A 21,382-nucleotide genomic window follows, 5' to 3' on the forward strand; every position below is an offset into this window, starting at 1 on the left:
AAAGCTGTGATCACAAAGACAGCATGGTACGGGCACAAAAACAGACACATAGACCAATGGAACAGAATAGAGAGCCCAGAAATGGACCCTCGGCTCTTTGGGCAACTAATATTTGATAAAGCAGGAAAAAACATCCGGTGGGAAAAAGACAGTCTCTTCAATAAATGGTGCTGGGAAAATTGGACAGCTACATGCAAGAGAATGAAACTTGACCACTATCTCACACCATACACAAAAATAAACTCCAAATGGATGAAAGACCTCGATGTGAGACAGGAATCCATCAAAATTCTAGAGGAGAACATAGGCAACAACCTCTACGACATCGGCCAAAGCAACCTTTTTCATGACACATCCCCAAAGGCAAGAGAAACAAAAGATAAAATGAATTTATGGGACTTCATCAAGATTAAAAGTTTCTGCACAGCCAAGGAAACAGTCAGAAAAACTAAGAGGCAGCCCACGGAATGGGAGAATATATTTGCAAATGACACTACAGATAAAGGACTGGTATCCAAGATCTACAAAGAACTTCTCAAACTCAATATACGAGAAACAAATAAACAAATCAAAAAATGGGCAGAAGATATGAACAGACACTTTTCCAATGAAGACATACAAACGGCTAACAGACACATGAAAAAATGTTCAAAATCATTAGCCATCAAGGAAATTCAAATCAAAACCACACTGAGATACCACCTTACGCCAGTTAGAATGGCAAAAATAGACAAGGCAAGAAACAACAATTGTTGGAGAGGATGTGGAGAAAGGGGATCCCTCCTACATTGTTGGTGGGAATGCAAGTTGGTACAGCCACTCTGGAAAACAGTGTGGAGGTCCCTTAAAAAGTTAAAAATTGAGCTACCCTATGATCCAGCCATTGCACTACTGGGTGTTTACCCCAAAGATACAGACGTAGTGAAGAGAAGGGCCATATGTACCCCAATGTTCATAGCAGCAATGTCCACAATAGCTAAATCGTGGAAGGAGCCGAGATGCCCTTCAACAGATGACTGGATTAAGAAGTTGTGGTCCATATATACAATGGAATATTACTCCGTTATCAGAAAGAACGAGTTCTCAACATTTGCTACAACATGGACAGCACTGGAGGAGATAATGCTAAGTGAAATAAGTCAAGCAGAGAAAGACAACTATCATATGATTTCTCTCATCTATGGAACATAAGAACTAGGATGATGGGTAGGGGAAGAAAGGGATAAAGAAAGGGGGGGGTAATCAGAAGGGGGAATGAAGCATGAGAGACTATGGACTGTGAGAAACAAACTGAGGACTTCAGAGGGGAGGGGGGTGGGGGAATGGGATAGACCGGTGATGGGTAGTAAGGAGGGCACGTATTGCATGGTGCACTGGGTGTTATACACAACTAATGAATCATCGAGCCTTATATCGGAAACCGGGGATGTACTGTATGGTGACTAACATAATATAATAAAAAATCATTAAAAAAATAATAAAGTAAAAACAACATAAAATGTAAATAAATAAATAGTTGAAACTGCAAAAGAAAAAAAAAGAAACATAAAATAAATGATAGACAAATTTGACCACATAAATATTTTTTAAGGTTTAACTTTTGCTTGTCAAAATGACTTTAACCTAAGTCAAACACAATAGACAAATCTGGAGAAAATATTGGTATATTATATCACAGATAAAAAGCTAATCTCCTTAATATATAAAAAGTTCTTAGAATCAAGAAAATAGATTAAAACCTAACAGGAAAAGTAAAAAATAAAAACAAATTGTCCTCAAAGAAAGATATACTAATGGCCCTTATAAAAATGATGTTAATCTTCACTCATTATAAGAGAAATCCACATTAAGGTTACAATAAGATATCAGTTCCCACCTATCAGATGGGCAAAATGATTTGCTGGAAAGACTGAGGCAGAACAGAGAAAACTGCTTTTTCTGATGACCAGCTCCTCTGATGGAAGGTTCAAAGACACTCTCAGAGAGAAGGGGGGTGGATATGTCCACCTTCTACCCTGTCGCATTGGAGGTAAGATTCAAGGTGTGTTCTGCTGTATTAATAGGATATTGATACTTTTGGGTTCCGTCTTGTTATGTTATGATATAACATATCCAAGAACACACAAAAAAGGAAGAGAGATTGATGGAGATAAACATGTAAATATACATAAATATATAGAAGCCTATCACTGACAAGTTGGCTGAAATACAGGCTTAGATAGGTGGGATCAGTGCATCCTAAATAGGGATAAAAAGGAAATGTAGGCTTCCCCCCACCCTCACCGCTTTTCTGGCTCTGCCTCTGCAAAACCCACCACATGAAGTTGCTGGGCTTCTTGTGGGTCTCTGGGTCTCAGAGAAACAACAGGAGGAAAAAAGGCCGCTGGGCTTCGTGTCTGCCCCTGAACTCAACACACAGAAAGATCCCTCCACCTTCCATTAGGAGTAGGGGAGGGAATAGGGCAACAGGTCAGGAGTGTGTAGGAACAATCTCTCCTCCTGGAAACCAGTGAGACAAGGAATAAATGTAACCACTGTAATCAGAATCTGTCACACTTGATCCATGACCCACCCTTCCAGTTATATGCAGCCAATTTTCTGTGCACACTTCCCCTGTACTATCCCCATTCTGGACTACTTAGTGTTTGTCAAAGGCTTACTTACCAAATGCTGTTCCTATCTCCCTAAAATCAGACTTCTGTTCATGCTGAGTCTGACTCCTGAAATGCCCTCTTTTCCCATCTATGTCTATGAACGTTCTACTAATACTTTAAGGACTGGCTCAAGGTCCTCTCTTAAGTGATGACTCTCTCAAGTGACCTGTTTCTCTACCTAGATGTGATCTCCTCCTCGGTGGGATTTCCTAAGCACCCCGTATGTCTCCTCTAGAACCCAGCAGTTCAGCATTGCACTAGTTATCTGTGGATACGTCCTATCTCAGTTATGTGGCTTTGAGTTCACAGTTCTTAGTTCTGGGGCAGGATCTACTTTTTTATAGTCCTCACAGAATCTAACACATTGCATGTATTCAGTAAGTTTTCATTAAAAGAGGAATAAATGTATGTGTAAATCAATACGAATTCCCCAGGTTTTCTTTTCCAAAAAAGTTTTGCCAGTTGAGAATCCAAACGCTCTTTGATACATGTATATATGTGTTGTGACCTTCAGAAAGAAGTGATGTGCGAAACCAAACTGGTGGTAGGGGGAGGAGGGGTGGGTGGGGAATGGGTGAAACAGATAAAGGGGATTAAGAGGTAGAAACTTACAATTATAAAATAAAAAGTCATGGAGATAAAAAGTACAGCATAGGAAATGCAGTGAATAATACTATAATATCGTACAGTGACAGTTGGTGACTACAATTATGGTAAGCACTGAGTAATGTACAGAATTGTTGAATTGAGGGGCGCCTGGGTGGGTCAGTTGTTAAGCGTCTGCCTTCAGCTTGGGTCATGATCCCAGGGTCCTGGGATCGAGCCCCGCGTTGGGCTCCCTGCTCAGTGGGAAGCCTGCTTCTCCCTCTCCCACTCCCCCTGCTTGTGTTCCCTCTCTCACTGTGTCTCTCTCTGTCAAATAAATAAAATCTTAAAAAAAAAAAAAAGAATTGTTGAATTGAAACATTGTATACCTGAAACTAATGTAACATTGTATGTTAATTATACTTCAATGATGTATACTAATGATGTACTGTATAGTGACTAACATAATAAAAAATTTTCAAAAATTATACTTCAATAAAATTAAGTTACATCAAAAGTTTTGTAAATAAAATACAGTTAAGATAGAAATTGATTTCGAAGGCAAAAGTATTATAATTTGCGGTAGCAAAAAAAGAGGTGATGTGCTTCTTAGGGATCTAATGATCGAGTAATGGTCTCAATTTATTGCATACCTATCATATGTCAGATGCTTTACATTGGTTATCTCATTCAACCACTACAACAACCCTATTCCTAAAGTAGTATCTAATATTTATGGAGCTCTTACTATGTACTATGCCATCTTTTAAGAACTAGATACATAACATGTAATTTATAATCCGCAACTAATCTATGTGGTAGTAGTAGCATTATCTCTATTTTAATATATAAGGAAAGTGAAATAGATAGAGGTTATATAACATAACCAAGATTCTCATAAGTTTTAAGTAATGAAGCAAGGATGCAAATGCCAGCTAACTCCATAGTCTGAGCCCTTAGTCACTAATTATTATATCCCCCTTTTGGAATGACAAAACTAAGGTTTAGAAGGTTTAAATAACTTACCCCAGCACACAGTTAATTGTCTCTTTTTGGGGTTTTTTTTTTGTTGTTTTTTTTTATGTTCAGTTAGCCAGCATATAGTACATCATAAGATTTTGATGTAGTGTTCAATGATCAAACCATAATGAGATACCACCTTACACCAGTTAGAATGGCAAAAATTAACAACAAGGAAACAACAAATGTTGGAGAAGATGTGGAGAAAGTGGAACTCTCTTACATTGTTGGTGGGTATGCAGGCTGGTATAGCCTCTCTGGAAAACAGTATGGAGGTTCCTCAAGATTATAGAGCTACCCTACAACCCAGTGATTGCACTACTAGGTATTTACCCTAAAGACACAGATGTAGTAAAAAGAAGGGGCACATGCCCCCCACTGTTCACAGCAGCAATGTCCACAATGGCCAAACTGTGGAAGGAGCTGAGATATCCTTCAACAGATGAATGGATAAAGAAGATGTGATACATATATACAATGGAATATTATTCAGTCATCAGAAAGGATGAATACCCACCATTTGCATCAACATGGATGGAACTGGAGGGAATTATGCTAAGTGGGATAAATCAAGCAGAGAAAGACAATTATCATATGGTTTCACTCATATGTGAAACATAAGGAATAGAGCAGAGGACCACAGGGGAAGGGAGGGAAAACTGAAGGGGAAGAAATCAGAGAGGGAGACAAACCATGAGAGACTCTGGACTCTGGGAAACAAATTGAGGGTTACAGAAGGGAGGTGGTTGGGGAGATGGGGTGACTGGGTGATGGGTATTAAGGAGGGCACATGTTGTGATGAGCACAGGGTGTTATATGCAGCTAATGAGTCACTGAACACTACATCAAAAACATGATGTACTATATGCTCGCTAACTGAACCTAATACAAAAAAATTTAAAAAAATAATTCCATCTCTAAGAAGGAAAGCAATGAAGTATAAATTACTTAATACATAAATAGATAAATTATAAGTCCCTTTGACATCCTCCCAACCACTCACATCCACCAGCAGTGAGTACTATAGGAAGAAGATACGGGGGAGAGATGGCAAAAAGAACATAACTCTAGACCCCAAGGCTTTTGTAGTGCTAATATTATCAGGACAGTGATAGTCCATGGACCAGTGCTAGTTCCTGAACTGTTCGTTATGTTCTGTGAAAAAAACATTACAAACCTGAAAGTAGATATTTAGAAACATTTACAGCAATTTGGCTTGGTGTGAGATGCAGATGCAAATCCAAGGGCTGCTGCTGACTGATTTTGAACAAACTCATCCCTGAACTTCAGTTGCCTTATTAGAATAAAGATGGTCTTTTCGAGGCAGAGGCAAGGATTAAAGACCTGCCATGATTTGAAAGTTACAAAGCGAGGGCAGTAAGAGTAAGGAGTAAGTGGAAATGAGGCAAGGAGAGACATGAAGCAAAGCTACAGGGAAAGGTGAGAGACAAACCCACACCACAGAGCAGCCCACAGCAGAGCAAGAACAGTGGGAGTTTATCTGCGTGGCTCCCCTGTCTCATTTCTCATTGGTCAAGGCTCATGCCCCAGGTTACAAATACTCAGAATTCATGATACCATCTTCCCCTTAACAGTCACTCAGAAAGCCCAAAATAAGGCCTGAAAGTGTGCCTTTGTATACAAGCTTTAAAGTAGTGTGGCAACTTGGAGTGGATAGGCTCAGCTTAGGGACATGAGAGCTATTCATGCTCAGAGTTTCAACTCTGCCTCCAGCCAGTTTACAGAGCCCCGAAAAAGTGGTAGCAGTATGATCAAGGAGACAGGCAAAGCCTTTGAAAACAAAGAGGCAGTTGAGGTCTGAGGAGATGCAGAATGTTTGTGTCTAATAAAAATGACTCCACACGTATTCCATGAAAATTAATAAGAATGAATATATAAAACACTTAGCACACATTGGTCTAGATTGATGGCAGAGATAGAAGAAACTTTGGAAACTGTATCACTTGAGATATTTTTAATTATAGCAATGGAAAGCCCAATTCAAGTTGTCTTAAACACTGAAAGGAATTTCATAGTGGATTATATAACTAAAAACATCCAGAGAGAAGACTTAAATTCTGGACTGGTTTTATCAGGACTTCTGCTACATTTCTGGGCAATTCTCTTGTTTTGATGTCTGTGGATGCACTTCATCCTCAGGCAGCTTCCCTGATGGTTGCCAAGTGACAGGAGCAACTCTGATCAGTCTCATTCACCTGCCACTACTGCCCAAAACAAGGTCTCAACATGGACTCATTACGATGTTTTCTCAACACTGAGTGTAGATGGACTGATGTTTAATAAGCCAAACTGCATCATGTATCCATCCCCAAACCAAACTCAGGCAGTTCACTGATAAGTTTAAGTCAATGCAGACTGCACCCTAGAGCATGACTGTGACCTAACAGAGGAGGGGTGAAGTGGACGCTGGGAGGGAAGTCAGTGTCCACCACCAAGATCGTCAGGTCTAAGTCTTGTGTTATAAATTAAGCAAATCTAAAAACCAAAGCTCATTGATTTTCCAAACGTACAGTTTGTCAATTCTAGGCTGAGAACTGAACCACAGTCAACCGAAACTGAGTATTAGTCCCCTACATATTTCCAAAGAAGGACATGGACTGAGGAAGAAAAGTTTTGATGTCAGAAGCATGTAAGTGGTAGGCAAGTATGTGGTAATAAAAATGGTGAGCTTACAAGAGTTTACCCAGGGAACCAACAGAAATGAAGGCCCATAATCACATTGAGGGGTAAATAAAAGCCAAATATGTAACATATTCACATGAGTTTAGAAGGGATCTTTGAAGTACTATACAAAGAAAAGTATGTACCCAAGAGGTGATCCTTATCCTCCTGATCTGAAGGTCAGACATGACTGAATCATAAGGTTGGAGACAGGATGGGGAACCAGAGTGCAGAGAAAAGCCATCCACTTGACCAAACAGGGCAAGCATTCCTGCTCCCATTGTTGTGTTCTTCAATTATGATACTAAAATCTGTAGCTTGGTATCAAGGATCCATTTAAATGAAAAGTATTTAAACTACAGAGAAGGTCATGGAACATTAGCCCTAGCCCATGTAAAGAGAAAAAAGAGCTAGAAAGAAATGAGCAGTTGTTGGTGGACATGTCAGGAGAGAAAGGTAGATGTGATACCTGAAATTCTTAGTAGACTAACGTAAAATGGAAAATAGTTTAAAAAAAAAAAAGAAAAGAGAAAAAAGTCTTTGGAATCAATCATACACAGGACTGGAGTTTAGGTGAAATTGATAGGATAATTAGAAAAGTATTCACACACTCCAAAAATTAGTAGTGTGATAAACAGTCCCGGTTCAGTTAGATACACAGATGTGATGAGATGATGATTAGATAGATAATAGATCATAGATAGATATAGATATAGATAGATAGATAGATAGATAGATAGATAGATAGATAGAAGGTAAAACAGCTGGATAGATAGGTAGACTTACCTTTTCCTTCTCAAATTGAGGAATGAGATGAGAAAGAGAGAAGGTAATTCATACACAAAAAACTCAAGTCCAGAAGATATAAAGAAGCAAGAAGGCCCCAAATTGAAGAATTTATGACCCAATAAATAAGAAAAGACTTGTAATTAAAACACATGACTCAGCCTGGAACAACGGCAGTGGAATGGAGAAAGATCTGTAAGCATGAAACCAGAAAACAGAGGACAGGACTCAGGGTAGGTCGTTAGGAAGATTATCCCAGTAAAAAGTTTGCTTGCAACTAGTTCAGACAATACACAACTTGGCATACGGCAAGGATGAAAAGGATTGTTAGCAACCAGGAGTAGTAGGAATTAACTAGGCAACAAAAGGGTGAAAGAGGTGGAAAGTGTCAAAATTAGTAGCCGCTGTTAATTCCTACACTGTTCCTCTGCATATAATGCAATTCCCACATTATCTCTAATCCACATGAGAGTCTTTAAAAGATAAATGTTTCGCATGGTGCCCTGGGTGTTATAAACAACTAATGAATCATCGAACTTTACATCAAAAACCAGGGGTGTACTGTATGGTGACTAACATAATATAATTTAAAAAACATTAAAAAATAAATAAATAAATAAATAAATACTAAAAAAAAGATAAATGTTTTGATTTGTGAATCTGTAAAAATAGGTGATTTAATCAACTGGATAGCAATTTGAATTTTAAGAAATCCCAATATTTCACAGCATGGGGCAAAACAAAAATGCATTTCACACTTCAGAGACAAATTTCCTGAATGCTCAATATTTTATATGAAAATGGATAGGCTTTAGTTTAAAATCAGTTTAATCTTTCATGGATTAGTGAAAAGTAGTATGTGGAAAACACATTTTTGGAATGACAAGCGTCTTCGGAGTGTGCTTGTGGATGAAAGTGTGTGCTCATGAGTGCAGGTGCTGTACAGATGTATGCAGGGCATGTATGAAAGCTCCCAGGCAAAATCCGCATGAACTCCACCACTTTGCCCCCTTTAAGCAAGTATGTGTGATTTTAAATAAAAAGCAGTAAACCAGAAGGAAAATGTATTGGAAAAAATCCCATCCTATCGTTTACGAATATGCATTACAGCTTTCATTCAAAATACAAAAGTCCTTATTTGTTCCAAATATTACAATGACCTTTGGGTGGTCTCAGTAAACCTAAGCAAATCTAAATTCTATAGATCTTTTAAGTAACTAATGGGAACTAACTACAACCAGCTATACACACAAACGTATACACACACACACACACACACACACAAACTAATGGGAACTAACTACAACCATCCATACACACACGCACACACACACACACACGCGTACGCACGCACTTACACAGGAGAGACTTGGTCATCAGAAAAACTGCTAATCATCTAACCAACTTTTGGCAAATTATTGCTCAGCTATATGGTTACACTTTGCCCAGACAGACTCCTGGTAGTTATTATCCCTCATTTCCACTTGTTTTTTGTGTTCTTAAGATAAGGCAGAGAGTGTTTTAACAGAAATATCTGAGTTGGTAGAATCCAAATAGATTCCTCGGTGAATTCCACCTCCTGAGACCAGCACTCATGTTTTCAATGTTATAAACATTTAGTCATGAGTCAGGAATAAGTGAAGGAGCAGTTAAAGAGACTAGAGTCATGCCAACACCCAGGAGTCATCAACGATCTCTTTTGGAACTCCAATCAAACCTAGATCCTAGGAAAGACTGGGACTGAGATACATAATGGGGTTGCTGTGGATCAGCTGGGAGGTAAGGGTGTCAATGGAGCTCTATATCAGCTTATTTTGTAGACATAATGTTCTTGATCCATGGAACGTAGTTGTGTAGGTCAGTGAAGACAACAGTGTATCCTGTTAGAATACATCCAGTTTCCCAAGACAAAATTCCTTGTAATTCACCACCACAAATGGCTGGTGCAGCTGTGACCACCTGCCAGATAGAGTAGAGGGATCAGAAATTCCTTCCCACCTGAGATTTCCTCAACACCTGAACAAAAATGAAAGTTACTACATTTGCCATGCAAAGGTGTCCAAGATATAAGAATACAGTATGAAAGCTTCTTTCCATTGCACTAATGACCCCTACACCTCCTAGTCATCCCTGCATGGATATTTCCAAGCAGTAGCTGGAAGATAGCTTTCCACCCAAAAATCTATTTCATTCATCTCTATCACAGGGTGGAGAAGAAAGAGTCATCATTCTTCAGCCCCCTTACTCTCTGAGTTCCTAGCCTGACTGAAAAATCCAGCCTCTCGAAGAAGGATGAGAGACACAAAGAGTAAAGACTGAGCTTAGGGGCAAATGAAGTAAGAAGACTTACCTGGCAGGGCTCTTGGCTTCCTAGCGTGGGTCCTATACAGAACATGTCTTCAAGCAGTTTTTCACCCAGTATTTTTTTGCAGTTTATATTAGACCTCAATCGGATCCCGACTCTTCGCAGCTTATAGTTTGAATTTCCTAAACACAAGAAATAAGGAGACTTTGATTCCTGTTTGCCTTTTCAGAAGGCATCCTGCCTCCTCCTTCAGGGCTTCCACTCAGTAAGAATGAATGACCATGGATCAAACACATCCTCCTGCTCAATTTATCATCTCTGACAGATGATCAGCATCAGGGGTGGTTGCTAAGACACTCCACACATCAAACAAGATCGGAATCCAAGCTCTGTCATTGCCAAGTTCATGATCTTGGATAATTAATTTCCCTGAGTCTTCGTTTTCCTGTCTTATAAGATATAAATTCCAAGGATACTTATCTACATGATTATGTGATGATGACTATATAATATGTATAGGACGCTTCGTGCCTGGTACATACTTAGTGATTGACAAATGGTAGTTACTACCATTGTTGTAATTGATAACAATATCACTCCTGTTAGGTAAAGGGAAAATATGATTCTCACAAATTTGCAAATTAAGATTCAAAGAAGTGAAAGAATTTGTTCATAAACCTATAACAAATGTTAGAATCAATACTCAAACATAGACCTTGGATTCTAGCCCCTACAGTGTGTCCCAATGTGATACATTCACGCAACATCTTGATTTAGGATTTTATTCCCAAAGTCTAAAGATCATTCTTCTACTCTAGAAAGCCCATACTGTTGCTCCATTTCTAGCTTTACATATGTGCTTAGAAATCTGGCACTAGCCCTATAAGTTCCAATTCCTTCCCCTAATTCCTTAGAGATCCTAAAGATGTGAATATATCCAAGAACCAACTCTTCTTTTTGATAGTCACTCACCAATAAAGTCTTTGTTGTCTAACCAAGTGAGAATCAAGCAATCTTTCACTTCATTCTTGAGAGTAGACAACCGAAAACTCCTGGTGGAGAAGGTAAAAGGTAGAGACAGCTTTATCAGCATGAGGTCATCTTTAGGAGAGGTAACAGTGAAGTTTGGGTGAATGATGACCCTCTCATAAGGTACAATCTCCCCAGTAAAGTCTCCAGGATTTATGGAACTGCCATAGAAGATGATCTGAAGATCGCTGAAAAATGAAAAAGAGAAAAAAGATTAATACTCCCAGATCCCAAGGCTAATTTCACACACACACACACAATTTCCTTCTATGGTAACCCATTTAACCTTTTCCTCTCATTTTTGTCCACTTCATCCTTTATGTGTAGCTGCCACGTGTGGTGATGCAGATTGTACATCATACAAGCCAACGGGCTGCTATTCACATAGACTATAATGTGAATAGTGCCTCCCGGAGTTAAGCAATGCAATGGCTTGGACTCTACTCTTAGCATAATTCTAGAGAGAAGCTCCAATTCAAGACTGAGAAACAGTAGAAAGAAGGATGCAAATGGATAGTGAAGGCTTTTATGAAAGTAGTAGGCTCTATTAGGGAGGCTCCTTTGGGAGTTGAGGGGAAGAGGAAATGTGAAATTGTACAGAGGAAGTGAGTAACAGCTTTGAGAGTTTAAATGTTCTTTTTTTTTAAAGATTTTATTTATTTATTTGACAGAGAGAGAAAGCCAATGAGAGAGGGAACACAAGCAGGGAGAGTGGGAGAGGAAGAAGCAGGCTCATAGTGGAAGAGCCTGATGTGGGGCTCGATCCCAGAACACCGGGATCACGCCCTGAGCCGAAGGCAGACGCTTAACGACTGAGCCACCCAGGCGCCCCGAGAGTTTAAATATTCTAAAGCTAGGGAGGATCACCTGAATATACTGTGCTCTACTCATGTCTCTCAAAACTGCTGGATTAACAGGGTTTTCTGGTGGTCCTTTGGGAAAAGAATAGTCAAAAGTCTTGCATGTTCCCCTGAGACCCAGTTGAGATCCACTCACTAACATGTCTGAAGACTCTAAATTCAGAACGGGGCTCTCCAGTGAGGCTCCTGAGTCTCCCACTCAGGTATTTCTCCAACCACAAGAGTGAGATAAGTACCACATTAGTACTGAGCACAAATTTTTTTTGTTAAGCTCCCAAATGCTAAGATTATATTGTCTCCTAACAACAGTACCACCTGTCTCTCAGTCTGTCTTTGTCACCTTGTAGAGAGTTATCACATAAAGTCTAAAGAGATAGAACCAGGGTGGGGGGGGGGCACCCTGAGTGGCTCAGTTGGTTAAGCATCTGACTCTTGATTTTGGCTCAGGTCATGATCTCGAGGTTGTAGAATCAAGCCCTGTGTGGGGCTCTGCACTCAGCTTGGAGTCTGCTTGTGCCTCTCCCTCCCCCTCTGCCCCTCCCCCCAAATCCCCACTCGTACTCATTCTCTCCTTTCTTGCTCTCTTCAAAATAAATAAATAAATAAAATATTTCAAAAAATAAAATTAAAATAAAGAGATAGGACAGGAATAGGCCTGATAAATTCATCCTTGAGCCAAGCCCAAGGACTGACAAGTTTAAAAGGTCTCATCAGAGCAACATCCTTTAGGCAAATTTTTCTTCGGGTCACTTTTACAAGACATTGGACATTATAAGGATTTTCCTTAGTTTTGCTGTGTTCCTGAGAACTGTCATACTTTGTTTCATCTACTTGCAGTAAAGGATTTGCTGGGCCCCCAGGTGGGGATGACTGGTCTTTGGCCAAGTTGTTTTCACTGACTGTTGCACTTCTCATTATATCATCTCAGTCTATTTGGTTCTCTATACCAAACACATGATCCCTTTGTGCTTAAATTCATATGATCTCTCTCCAATTGGCATAATTCCTCCAGAACAATATGAAATTGCAGTGGCTACTGGGAGGAACTTTTGACAAGAGCAAGATTGTTCATTTGACAGATACATTAGAACAGAAAGGAAAGAAACCTTCATGTTAAGATTCTTTCCCTCTTGGGGCACCTGGGTGGCTCAGTGGTTAAGCATCTGCCTTTGGCTCAGGGTGTGATCCCGGCATTCTGGGATCAAGCCCCGCATCAGGCTCCTCCGCTGGGAGCCTGCTTCTTCCTCTCCCACTCCCCCTGCTGTGTTCCCTCTCTCGCTGGCTGTCTCTCTCTCTGTCAAATAAATAAATAAAATCTTTAAAAAAAAAAAAGATTCTTTATCTCTTATCTTTCTAAATGAGAGATTGCTTAATGACCCCCATCACTCCATTTCTATACCTTGGGAATTAATGAGTACTTGGTGTTTTAATTATACAACCTAAGGAAATGTTAGGCCGAACTTATTGTTTAAATCAGTTGTAGTAACTCTCTTGTGCATCTATGTTTATCAAATTGGCTTTTTCTGTTGCTAAGATTACCCTCCTTTCTTGCTAAAGGAAAGTCATTAGTGCTGACAGTGTTAACTGAATAACTATCTAAAACTGGTGCCCTCTAATATTTTTTCTTCTCCTTCCTCTATTTCTTTTTTTCTTCCCTTAAGAAATTTTGTGATTTAATTTATCATAAAATGTTTATAAGTAAATACAGAGGTTTATACTGAAAAAAAGAGTTCATGATAAATAGATGATTCAGGCAAATTAGAGTGAGTTAATTACAGCTTAAGGCAACTCTACAGCATGCAAAACTAAACTGTGGTGGAGAAACAAGAGAATAGTGGTTCCCTCTGAGGGATATGGATGGAATGTAACTAAGAAGGCCTGTGAGAACCTAACCTTACACCTAAAGGAGCTAGAAAAAGAATAGAAAATAAAGCCTAAAGCCAGCAGAAGAATGGAAATAGTAAAGGCTGGACCAGAAATAAACAATATAGAAACAAGGCAGTAGAACAGACCAACAAAACTAACAGCTGGTTCTTTCAAAGAATTAATAAAATTGATAAAACACTATCAAACTTACCAAAAAGAAAAGAGAAAGGGCCCAAATAAATAAAATCATGAATGAGAGGAGAGATCACAACCAACGCCACAGAAATACAAGCAATTACAGGAGAATACTATGAAAAAGTGTATGCCAACAAACTGGACTATCTGGAAGAAATGGATAAATTCCTAGAAACACACAAACTACCAAAACTGAAACAGGAAGAAATAGAAAATTTGAACAGACCTATAACCAGCAAAGAAATTGAATCAGTAATCAAAAAATCTCTCAACAAACAAAAGTCCAGGGACAGATGGCTTCCCAGGGGAATTCTACCAGACATTTAAAGAAGAGTTAATACCGGGGCTCCTGGGTGCCTCAGTCAGTTAAGCAACTGACTCTTGATTTTGGCTCAGGTTATAATCACAGGGTCTTGAAACTGAGCCCCACATCAAGCTCTGTGTTCAATGAAGAGTCTCCTTGAGATTCTCTGTCCTCTTCTGCCCCTCGCCCCTCCACTCATGTGCTCTTTCTTTCTAAAATAAATTAAAATAAAGATAATAAAGAATATCTATTTTTCCAGACTGTTCCAAAAAATAGAAATGGAAGGAAAACTTCCAAACTCATTCTACAAAGACAGCATTGCCTTGATTCCAAAACCAAAGACCCCACTAAAAAGGAGACTTACAGGCCAATATGATGAACATGGATGCAAAAATTCTCAACAAGATACTAGCAAATCTAATTCAACAGTACATTAAAAGAATTATTCATCACAGTCAAGTAGGATTTATTTCTGGGCTGCAGGGGTGGTTCAAGATTCCCAAATCAATCAATGTGATACACCACATTAATAAAAGAACGAATAAGAACCATATGATCCTCTCAAGAGATGCAGAAAAAGCATCTGACAAAATACAGCATCCATTCTTGATAAAAACCCTCAAGAAAGTAGAGATAGAAGGAACATTCCTCAACATCATAAAGGCCATATATGAAAGAACCACAGGTAATATCATCCTCAATGCGTGGAAACCTGAGAGCTTTCCCTCTATAGTCAGGAGTAAGACAGCAATGTCCACTCTCATCACTGTTATTTAACATACTATTGTAATTCCTAACCACAGCAATCAGACAACAAAAAGAAATAAAGGCATCCAAATTGGCAAAGAAGAAGTCAAACCTTCACTATTTACAGATGACATGATACTCTGTGTAGAAAACCCAAAAGACTCCACCAAAATATTACCAGAACTGATAAATGAATTCACCAAAGTCACAGGCTATAAAATCACCATACAGAAATCTGTTACATTTTCTATACACCAATAACAAAGCAGCAGAAAGAGAAATCAAGGAATAGATCCCATTTACAACTGCACCAAAAACCACAGGATACCTAAGAATAAATTCAACCAAAGAGGTAAAAGACCTGTACTCTGAAAACTAGAGAACACTTATGAAAGAAATTGAAGAAGACACAAAGAAATGGAAAGACATTCCATGCTCAAGGATTGGAAGAACAAATATTGGTAAAACATCTATATTACCCAAAGCAATTTACACATTTAATGCCATCTCTATCAAAATATCACCAGTATTTTTCACTGAGCTAGAACAAACGATCCTAAAATATGTATAGAACCACAAAAGACCCTGAATAGCCAAAGCAGTCTTGAAAAAGAAAAGCAAAGCTGGAGGCATCACAATTCTGGACTTCAAGCCATATTACAAAGCTGTAGTCATCAAGATAGTATGGTACTGGCACAAAAACAGATACACAGATCAATGGAACAGAACAGAAAACCCAAAAATGGACCCACAACTATATGGTCAACTAATCTTTGACAAAACAGGAAAAAATACCCAATGGAAAAAAGTCTCTTCAATAAATGGTATTAGGAAAACTGGACAGCCACATGCAGAAGAATGAAACTGAACCACTTTCTTACAAAATAAATTCAAAATAGGTGAAAGACTTAAAGTGAGACAGGAAACCACAAAAATCCTACAGGCGAACACAGGCAACAATATCTTTGAGCTCAGCCGCAGCAACTTCTTGCCAGACACACCACCAGAGGCAAAGAAAACAAAAGCAAAAATGAACTACTGGGACTTCCTCAAGATAAAAAGTTTCTGCACAGCAAAGGAAACAGTCAACAAAACTAAAAGGCAACCTATGGAATGGGAGAAGATATTTGCAAATGACATATCTGATAAAGGGCTAGTATCCAAAATCTATAAAGAACTTATCAAACTCAACACCCCCCAAAAAAATAATCCAGTTAAGAAATGGACAGAAGACATGAACATACATTTTTCCAAAGAAGACATCCAGTGGCTAACAGACACATGAAAAGGTGCTCAATATCAGTCAGCATCCGAGAAATGCAAATCAAGACCGTGATGAGATGTCATCTGTCAGAATGGCTAAAATTAACAACACAGCAAACAACAGATGTTGACAAGGATGCAGAGAAAGGGAACCCTCATACACTGTTGGTGGGAATGCAAACTGGTGCAGCCACTCTGAAAACAGTATGGATGTTCCTCAAAAAATTAAAAATGGAACTAACCTATGATCCAGCAATTGTACTACTAGGGATTTGCCCAAAGGATACAAATATACTAATTCAAAGAGATACATGCACCCCAATGTTTATAGCAGCATTATCTGTTAATAGCCAAACTATGGAAGCAGCCCAAGTATCCACTGACTGATGAATGGATAAAGAACAGGTGGTGTATTTATACACAATGGAATAGTCTCAGCCATCAAAAAGAATGAAATCTTGCCATTTGCAACAACATAGATGGAGCTAGACAGTATTATGCTAAGCGAAACAAGTCAGTCAGGGAAAGACAAATACCATATGATTTCACTCATGTGGAATTTAAGAAACAAAACAGATGACCATGGGGGGGGAGAGAGGGATGCAAACCATAAGAGACTCTTAACTATAGAGAACAAACTGAGGGTTGATGGAGGGAGGTGGGCAGGAGATGGGCTAAATGGATGATGGGTATTAAGGAGGGCAACTGTTGTGATGAGCACTGAGTGCTATATTGAAGTGATGAATCACTAAATTCTACACCTGAAACCAATTTTACCATATATGTTAACTAACCAGAAATTTAATAAAAACTTGAAATTAAAAAAAAAAGGGCATTCGGGGCACCTGGGTGGCTCAGTCGTTAAGCATCTGCCTTCGGCTCAGGGCGTGATCCCGGCGTTCTGGGATCGAGCCCCACACCAGGCTCCTCTGCTATGAGCCTGCTTCTTCCTCTCCCACTCCCCCTGCTTGTGTTCCCTCTCTCGCTGGCTGTCTCTCTCTCCATCAAATAAATAAATAAATAAATAATCTTTAAAAAAAAAAAAAAAAAAGGGCATTCAAGTATTGTTTAACTTTAAACTCTGTTACATTAAATCTCCATATTAAAATTTATAAAGCAATGGCTAAAAGAATAGAAAGTGTGTATATTCCACAAAAATGAAAGAAGAATTAAAAGGTATCTAAAATATTAATCAAATAATAGAGTAAAAGCATTTTTAGACAAATATAAAAAGGGTAGAAATTCAAAATAAGTAGAAACGAGTCTGAGTATAACAATAATCAATATAAACACAATGGTCTAAACTCACCAGTTAAAAGACAGAAATTGTAAACTGTCTTTTTTTAAATCCTACTACATGTAAATTAATAGACATATTTAAATCAAAAAGATACAGAAAGGCAGAAAAGATGTAAAACCAGTGATGGGTATTATGAGGGCGCATATTGCATGGTGCACTGGCTGTTACATGCAAATAATGAATCATGGAACACTACATTAGAAACTAAGGATATACTGTATGGTGACTAACATAACATAATAAAAAATTATTATAAAAAAAAGAAAAGATGTAAATGATATACCAGGACAATATTAACCAACCCCAAAAAAAGCAGGATTGGCATATTAATATCTGAAAAGTAGGCTTTAAGACAAAAAATATTATTTATATGAGAGAAAGTAATGACATATAGTAATAGCTTTGATTTATTGGGAATGCACAAAGCACCTACATTTATAAATGTACCTGAACTTACATATACTTAATAAAATACCCTAAAAAAATTTTTTTAAAAACAAAAAGTAATAAGTCATAGGATTATTTTGATCAATCTAAATACAGAAGAATATTTCAATGCAAATCTCTCAATTATTGATGTTAAGAAAAAAAAATAGTAAGGATACCAAAGACTTGAACTACACAATTAAAGTTTGATATATATAGAAACATCTAACCTAAAATTAGAGAATGTACATTCTTTCAAACACACAAGGAGTTATAAAAATTGACTTTATACTGGTCCAAAAGCAAGTCTCAATTCTTTTCAAAGAATCAATATCACATAGATCACACTCTCTAACCACAAAACAATTAAACTAGAACTCAAGGATTTTCCTTTGATTTGGAAAGTTAACCCCCAAAATTTACCCATCCAAATTCTAAACTTAGTAATGAAAGATTTAATCATGTGGAAACTTTTAAAAATTATTTAGAATTAAAATAATAATGAAAATGGCCCTTTTCAAAGATGGTTAAGAGAAAATCCACAGGAACATATACATAGATTACTAGCTATAGTAAGAGAACATAACAAAACAACATGCTATTAGATAAATTTAATGAATACCAGCTATATTTCCATCATTGCTAATAGAAAGAAAATATAATTTTCTGAAAGTACATCAATTAAAAATAAAATAGAAAAACATGAAATGCTTTAAGAATAAATTTAATAAGATATATACAAGACATGTATGCAGATAATAAAAAACTCTTGAAATGCATCTAAGGGAAACTGAAATAAGTAGGGAGCTATGCTTAGATCCATGGCTAGGAATAATCATTATCAGAAAAATATTAATTCTTCCCCAACTGATACAAGAGTCAAAGCAATTCCAAATAAATTCCAACAAGACTTTTTCATAGAACTTGACAAGTTGATTTTAAAATTTATTTTAAAAAATACATAAGTGTTCCTGCTTAAAAAGAAAACATGACTTGCCTACCCTATCAGAAATCACAAATTATAATAAAGTCATAATTATTAAGACAGTGTGGTATTGGTCTATAATAAATAAACCAGTGGAACAGTACAGAGAGTCCAGAAACATGCACAGATAGAAGAACTTTGATAGATGACAGAAGTGGTGTTACAGATCATTGGAGAAAGAAGGAACCATTAGATAAATTATATTTGGACGTTCAGCTTACTATGTTAAAAAATGAAACTGGATCCCTACTTCACATCATTCACAAAAATCAATTCTAAATGATATAAATATTTAAATATGAAATCAAAACTTTAAAGACTCTAGAAATGAAGAAATATCTTTCTGATCTTGTTGTCATAAAGGGTATTTTCAACTAGGCACAATACCCAATAACCAGAAATAAAGATTGATAATTTAATTGTCAAATTGAATTATACTCAAGTTAAGAACTCTTATCAAAATACACCATAAAGAGAAGATCGAGCCACAAACTGGAAGAAGGTATTTCCAACATATGTAATTGACAAAAGAGTAATAACTAGAGCATATATAGAAGTCCTACAAAGCAATTTTTTTAAAGATTTTATTCATTTATTTATTTATTTAACACAGAGAGAGACAGCCAGCAAGAGAGGGAACACAAGCAGGGGGAGTGGGAGAGGAAGAAGCAGGCTCCCAGCGGAGGAGCCTGATGTGGGGCTTGATCCCAGAGCCCTGAGCCAAAGGCAGACGCTTAACGACTGAGCCACCCAGGCGCCCCATACAAAGCAATTTTTTAAAAAGTCATGAAATGTTCAAAAAACATGAAAGAGAATTTCCCAGGAGAAACACTATTAGCAGAAAGAGGAGGGTGGAGAAGGAAAAGAAAGAGAAAAAATTATGCCAATCATCACTACTAATAAAGATTAAAAAATTAAGAGAATAAGAAATTTGACACAATCAGCAAAATAGTAAGAATGTTTGACAATAGCCAATGTGGGAAAATGCTTATAAATTGCTAGAAGATGTGCAAAAGTGAACATTTGCATCCTCTATTATCCAGCAATTCCACTCCTAATTACATACTCTAGAGTTATCTCCCAAGAGGTATAATTGCAGGTACACACCAATATGTATATACACCAACACATATATCTGTATTTAGGGAGCCTTGGAGCCTTGGAACAGAGTGGACAGGTCCCCATTACTTACGGTAAGAAGCAGTGTGCTGCCGTCAAGACCCAGTGAGATGCGATCAAAGTCCCCACACAGGACTGATAACTGGAATCCAGGTAAAATAAGTAAAGATGATGATTTAACCCTTCCATGTCTTCACTAACATATGAAACAACACCTGGAACAAAGAGAGAAGAGAATCAAAGGATATAACCTATCTGACTAAAGAGAACTCAGGGTGCTTATGGAGATTTCAGGATGCCAGTATCAGATAATATCAGTATTTACCACTCATTAATCACTTAGCCCCTAACTATGGTATGAGAGAACCATAATGTACAAACACTGTACTAAACACTAGATGTACTTTTTAAAATTTTTTATTCTTAAAAGAAAAATAAAAACTATGGGGTGGATAAATTTTATATTATTTTACAGATTAAGAATTTATTGGAGAAAATGTCTTTTCCACATTGTATATTCTTGTCTCCCTTGTTATAGATTAATTGACCATATAATTGTGGGTTTATTTGTGGGTTCTCTATTCTGTTCCATTGATCTATGTGTTTATTTTTGTGCCAGTACTGTACTGTTTTGATTACTAGTTTGGGGTATATCTTGAAACCCAGAATTGTGATGCGTCCAGCTTTGTTTTCCTTTCTCAAGACAGACGATACAATGGAATATTATGCAGCCACAATAAAGGATGTGATAGTGCCATTTGCAACAAAATGGATAGACCTAGAGGATATTATACTAAGTGAAATAAGTCAAACTGAGAAAGACAAATACTGTATGGTTTCAATCATATGTACAATCTAAAAAAACCCAAATGAATAAACAAACAAAAATCAGAAACAGACCTAAAAATACAGAGAACAACCTGATGGTTACCAGAGGGCAGGGGGATGAGGGGATGGGAAAAATGGATGAAGGGGAGTGGGAGGTACAGGCTTCCAGTCACGAAATGAATAAGTCATGGGAATAAGAGGCACAGCACAGGGAATACAGTCAGTAATATTCTAATAGTGCTGTATAGTGACAGATGGTAGCTACACTTACAGTGAACATAGTATAATATATAAACTTAACGAATCACTATATTACACACCTAATATTAATGTAACATTTTCTGTCAACTATATTCAAATTTTTTTTAATTTTAAATAATTTAACATTAGGACACTTGAGGCCATACAACTAGTGAATGATGGTTGGT

At 37.6% G+C, this 21,382-nt stretch overlaps 1 protein-coding gene across 1 annotated transcript; it reads right to left on the reverse strand.

Moving 5' to 3' along the window:
- Positions 1 to 1,707: 1,707 nt before the first annotated feature.
- On the reverse strand, positions 1,708 to 20,323 carry LOC123788861 (putative inactive serine protease 58). The gene is made up of 4 exons (XM_087860778.1): positions 20,200 to 20,323; positions 11,005 to 11,249; positions 10,078 to 10,214; positions 1,708 to 9,686 (listed from the first exon to the last, which is right to left on the reverse strand). The coding sequence occupies exons 1-4, from the start codon at positions 20,313 to 20,315 to the stop codon at positions 9,537 to 9,539; spliced, it is 648 nt and encodes a 215-aa protein (XP_087716904.1). The 5' UTR covers positions 20,316 to 20,323; the 3' UTR covers positions 1,708 to 9,536.
- Positions 20,324 to 21,382: the final 1,059 nt, after the last annotated feature.

This window comes from Ursus americanus, chromosome 3 (genome assembly GCF_024610735.1).
Source record: "Ursus americanus isolate L20-20 chromosome 3, mUrsAme1.1.p, whole genome shotgun sequence".
Lineage (NCBI taxonomy): Eukaryota > Metazoa > Chordata > Mammalia > Carnivora > Ursidae > Ursus > Ursus americanus.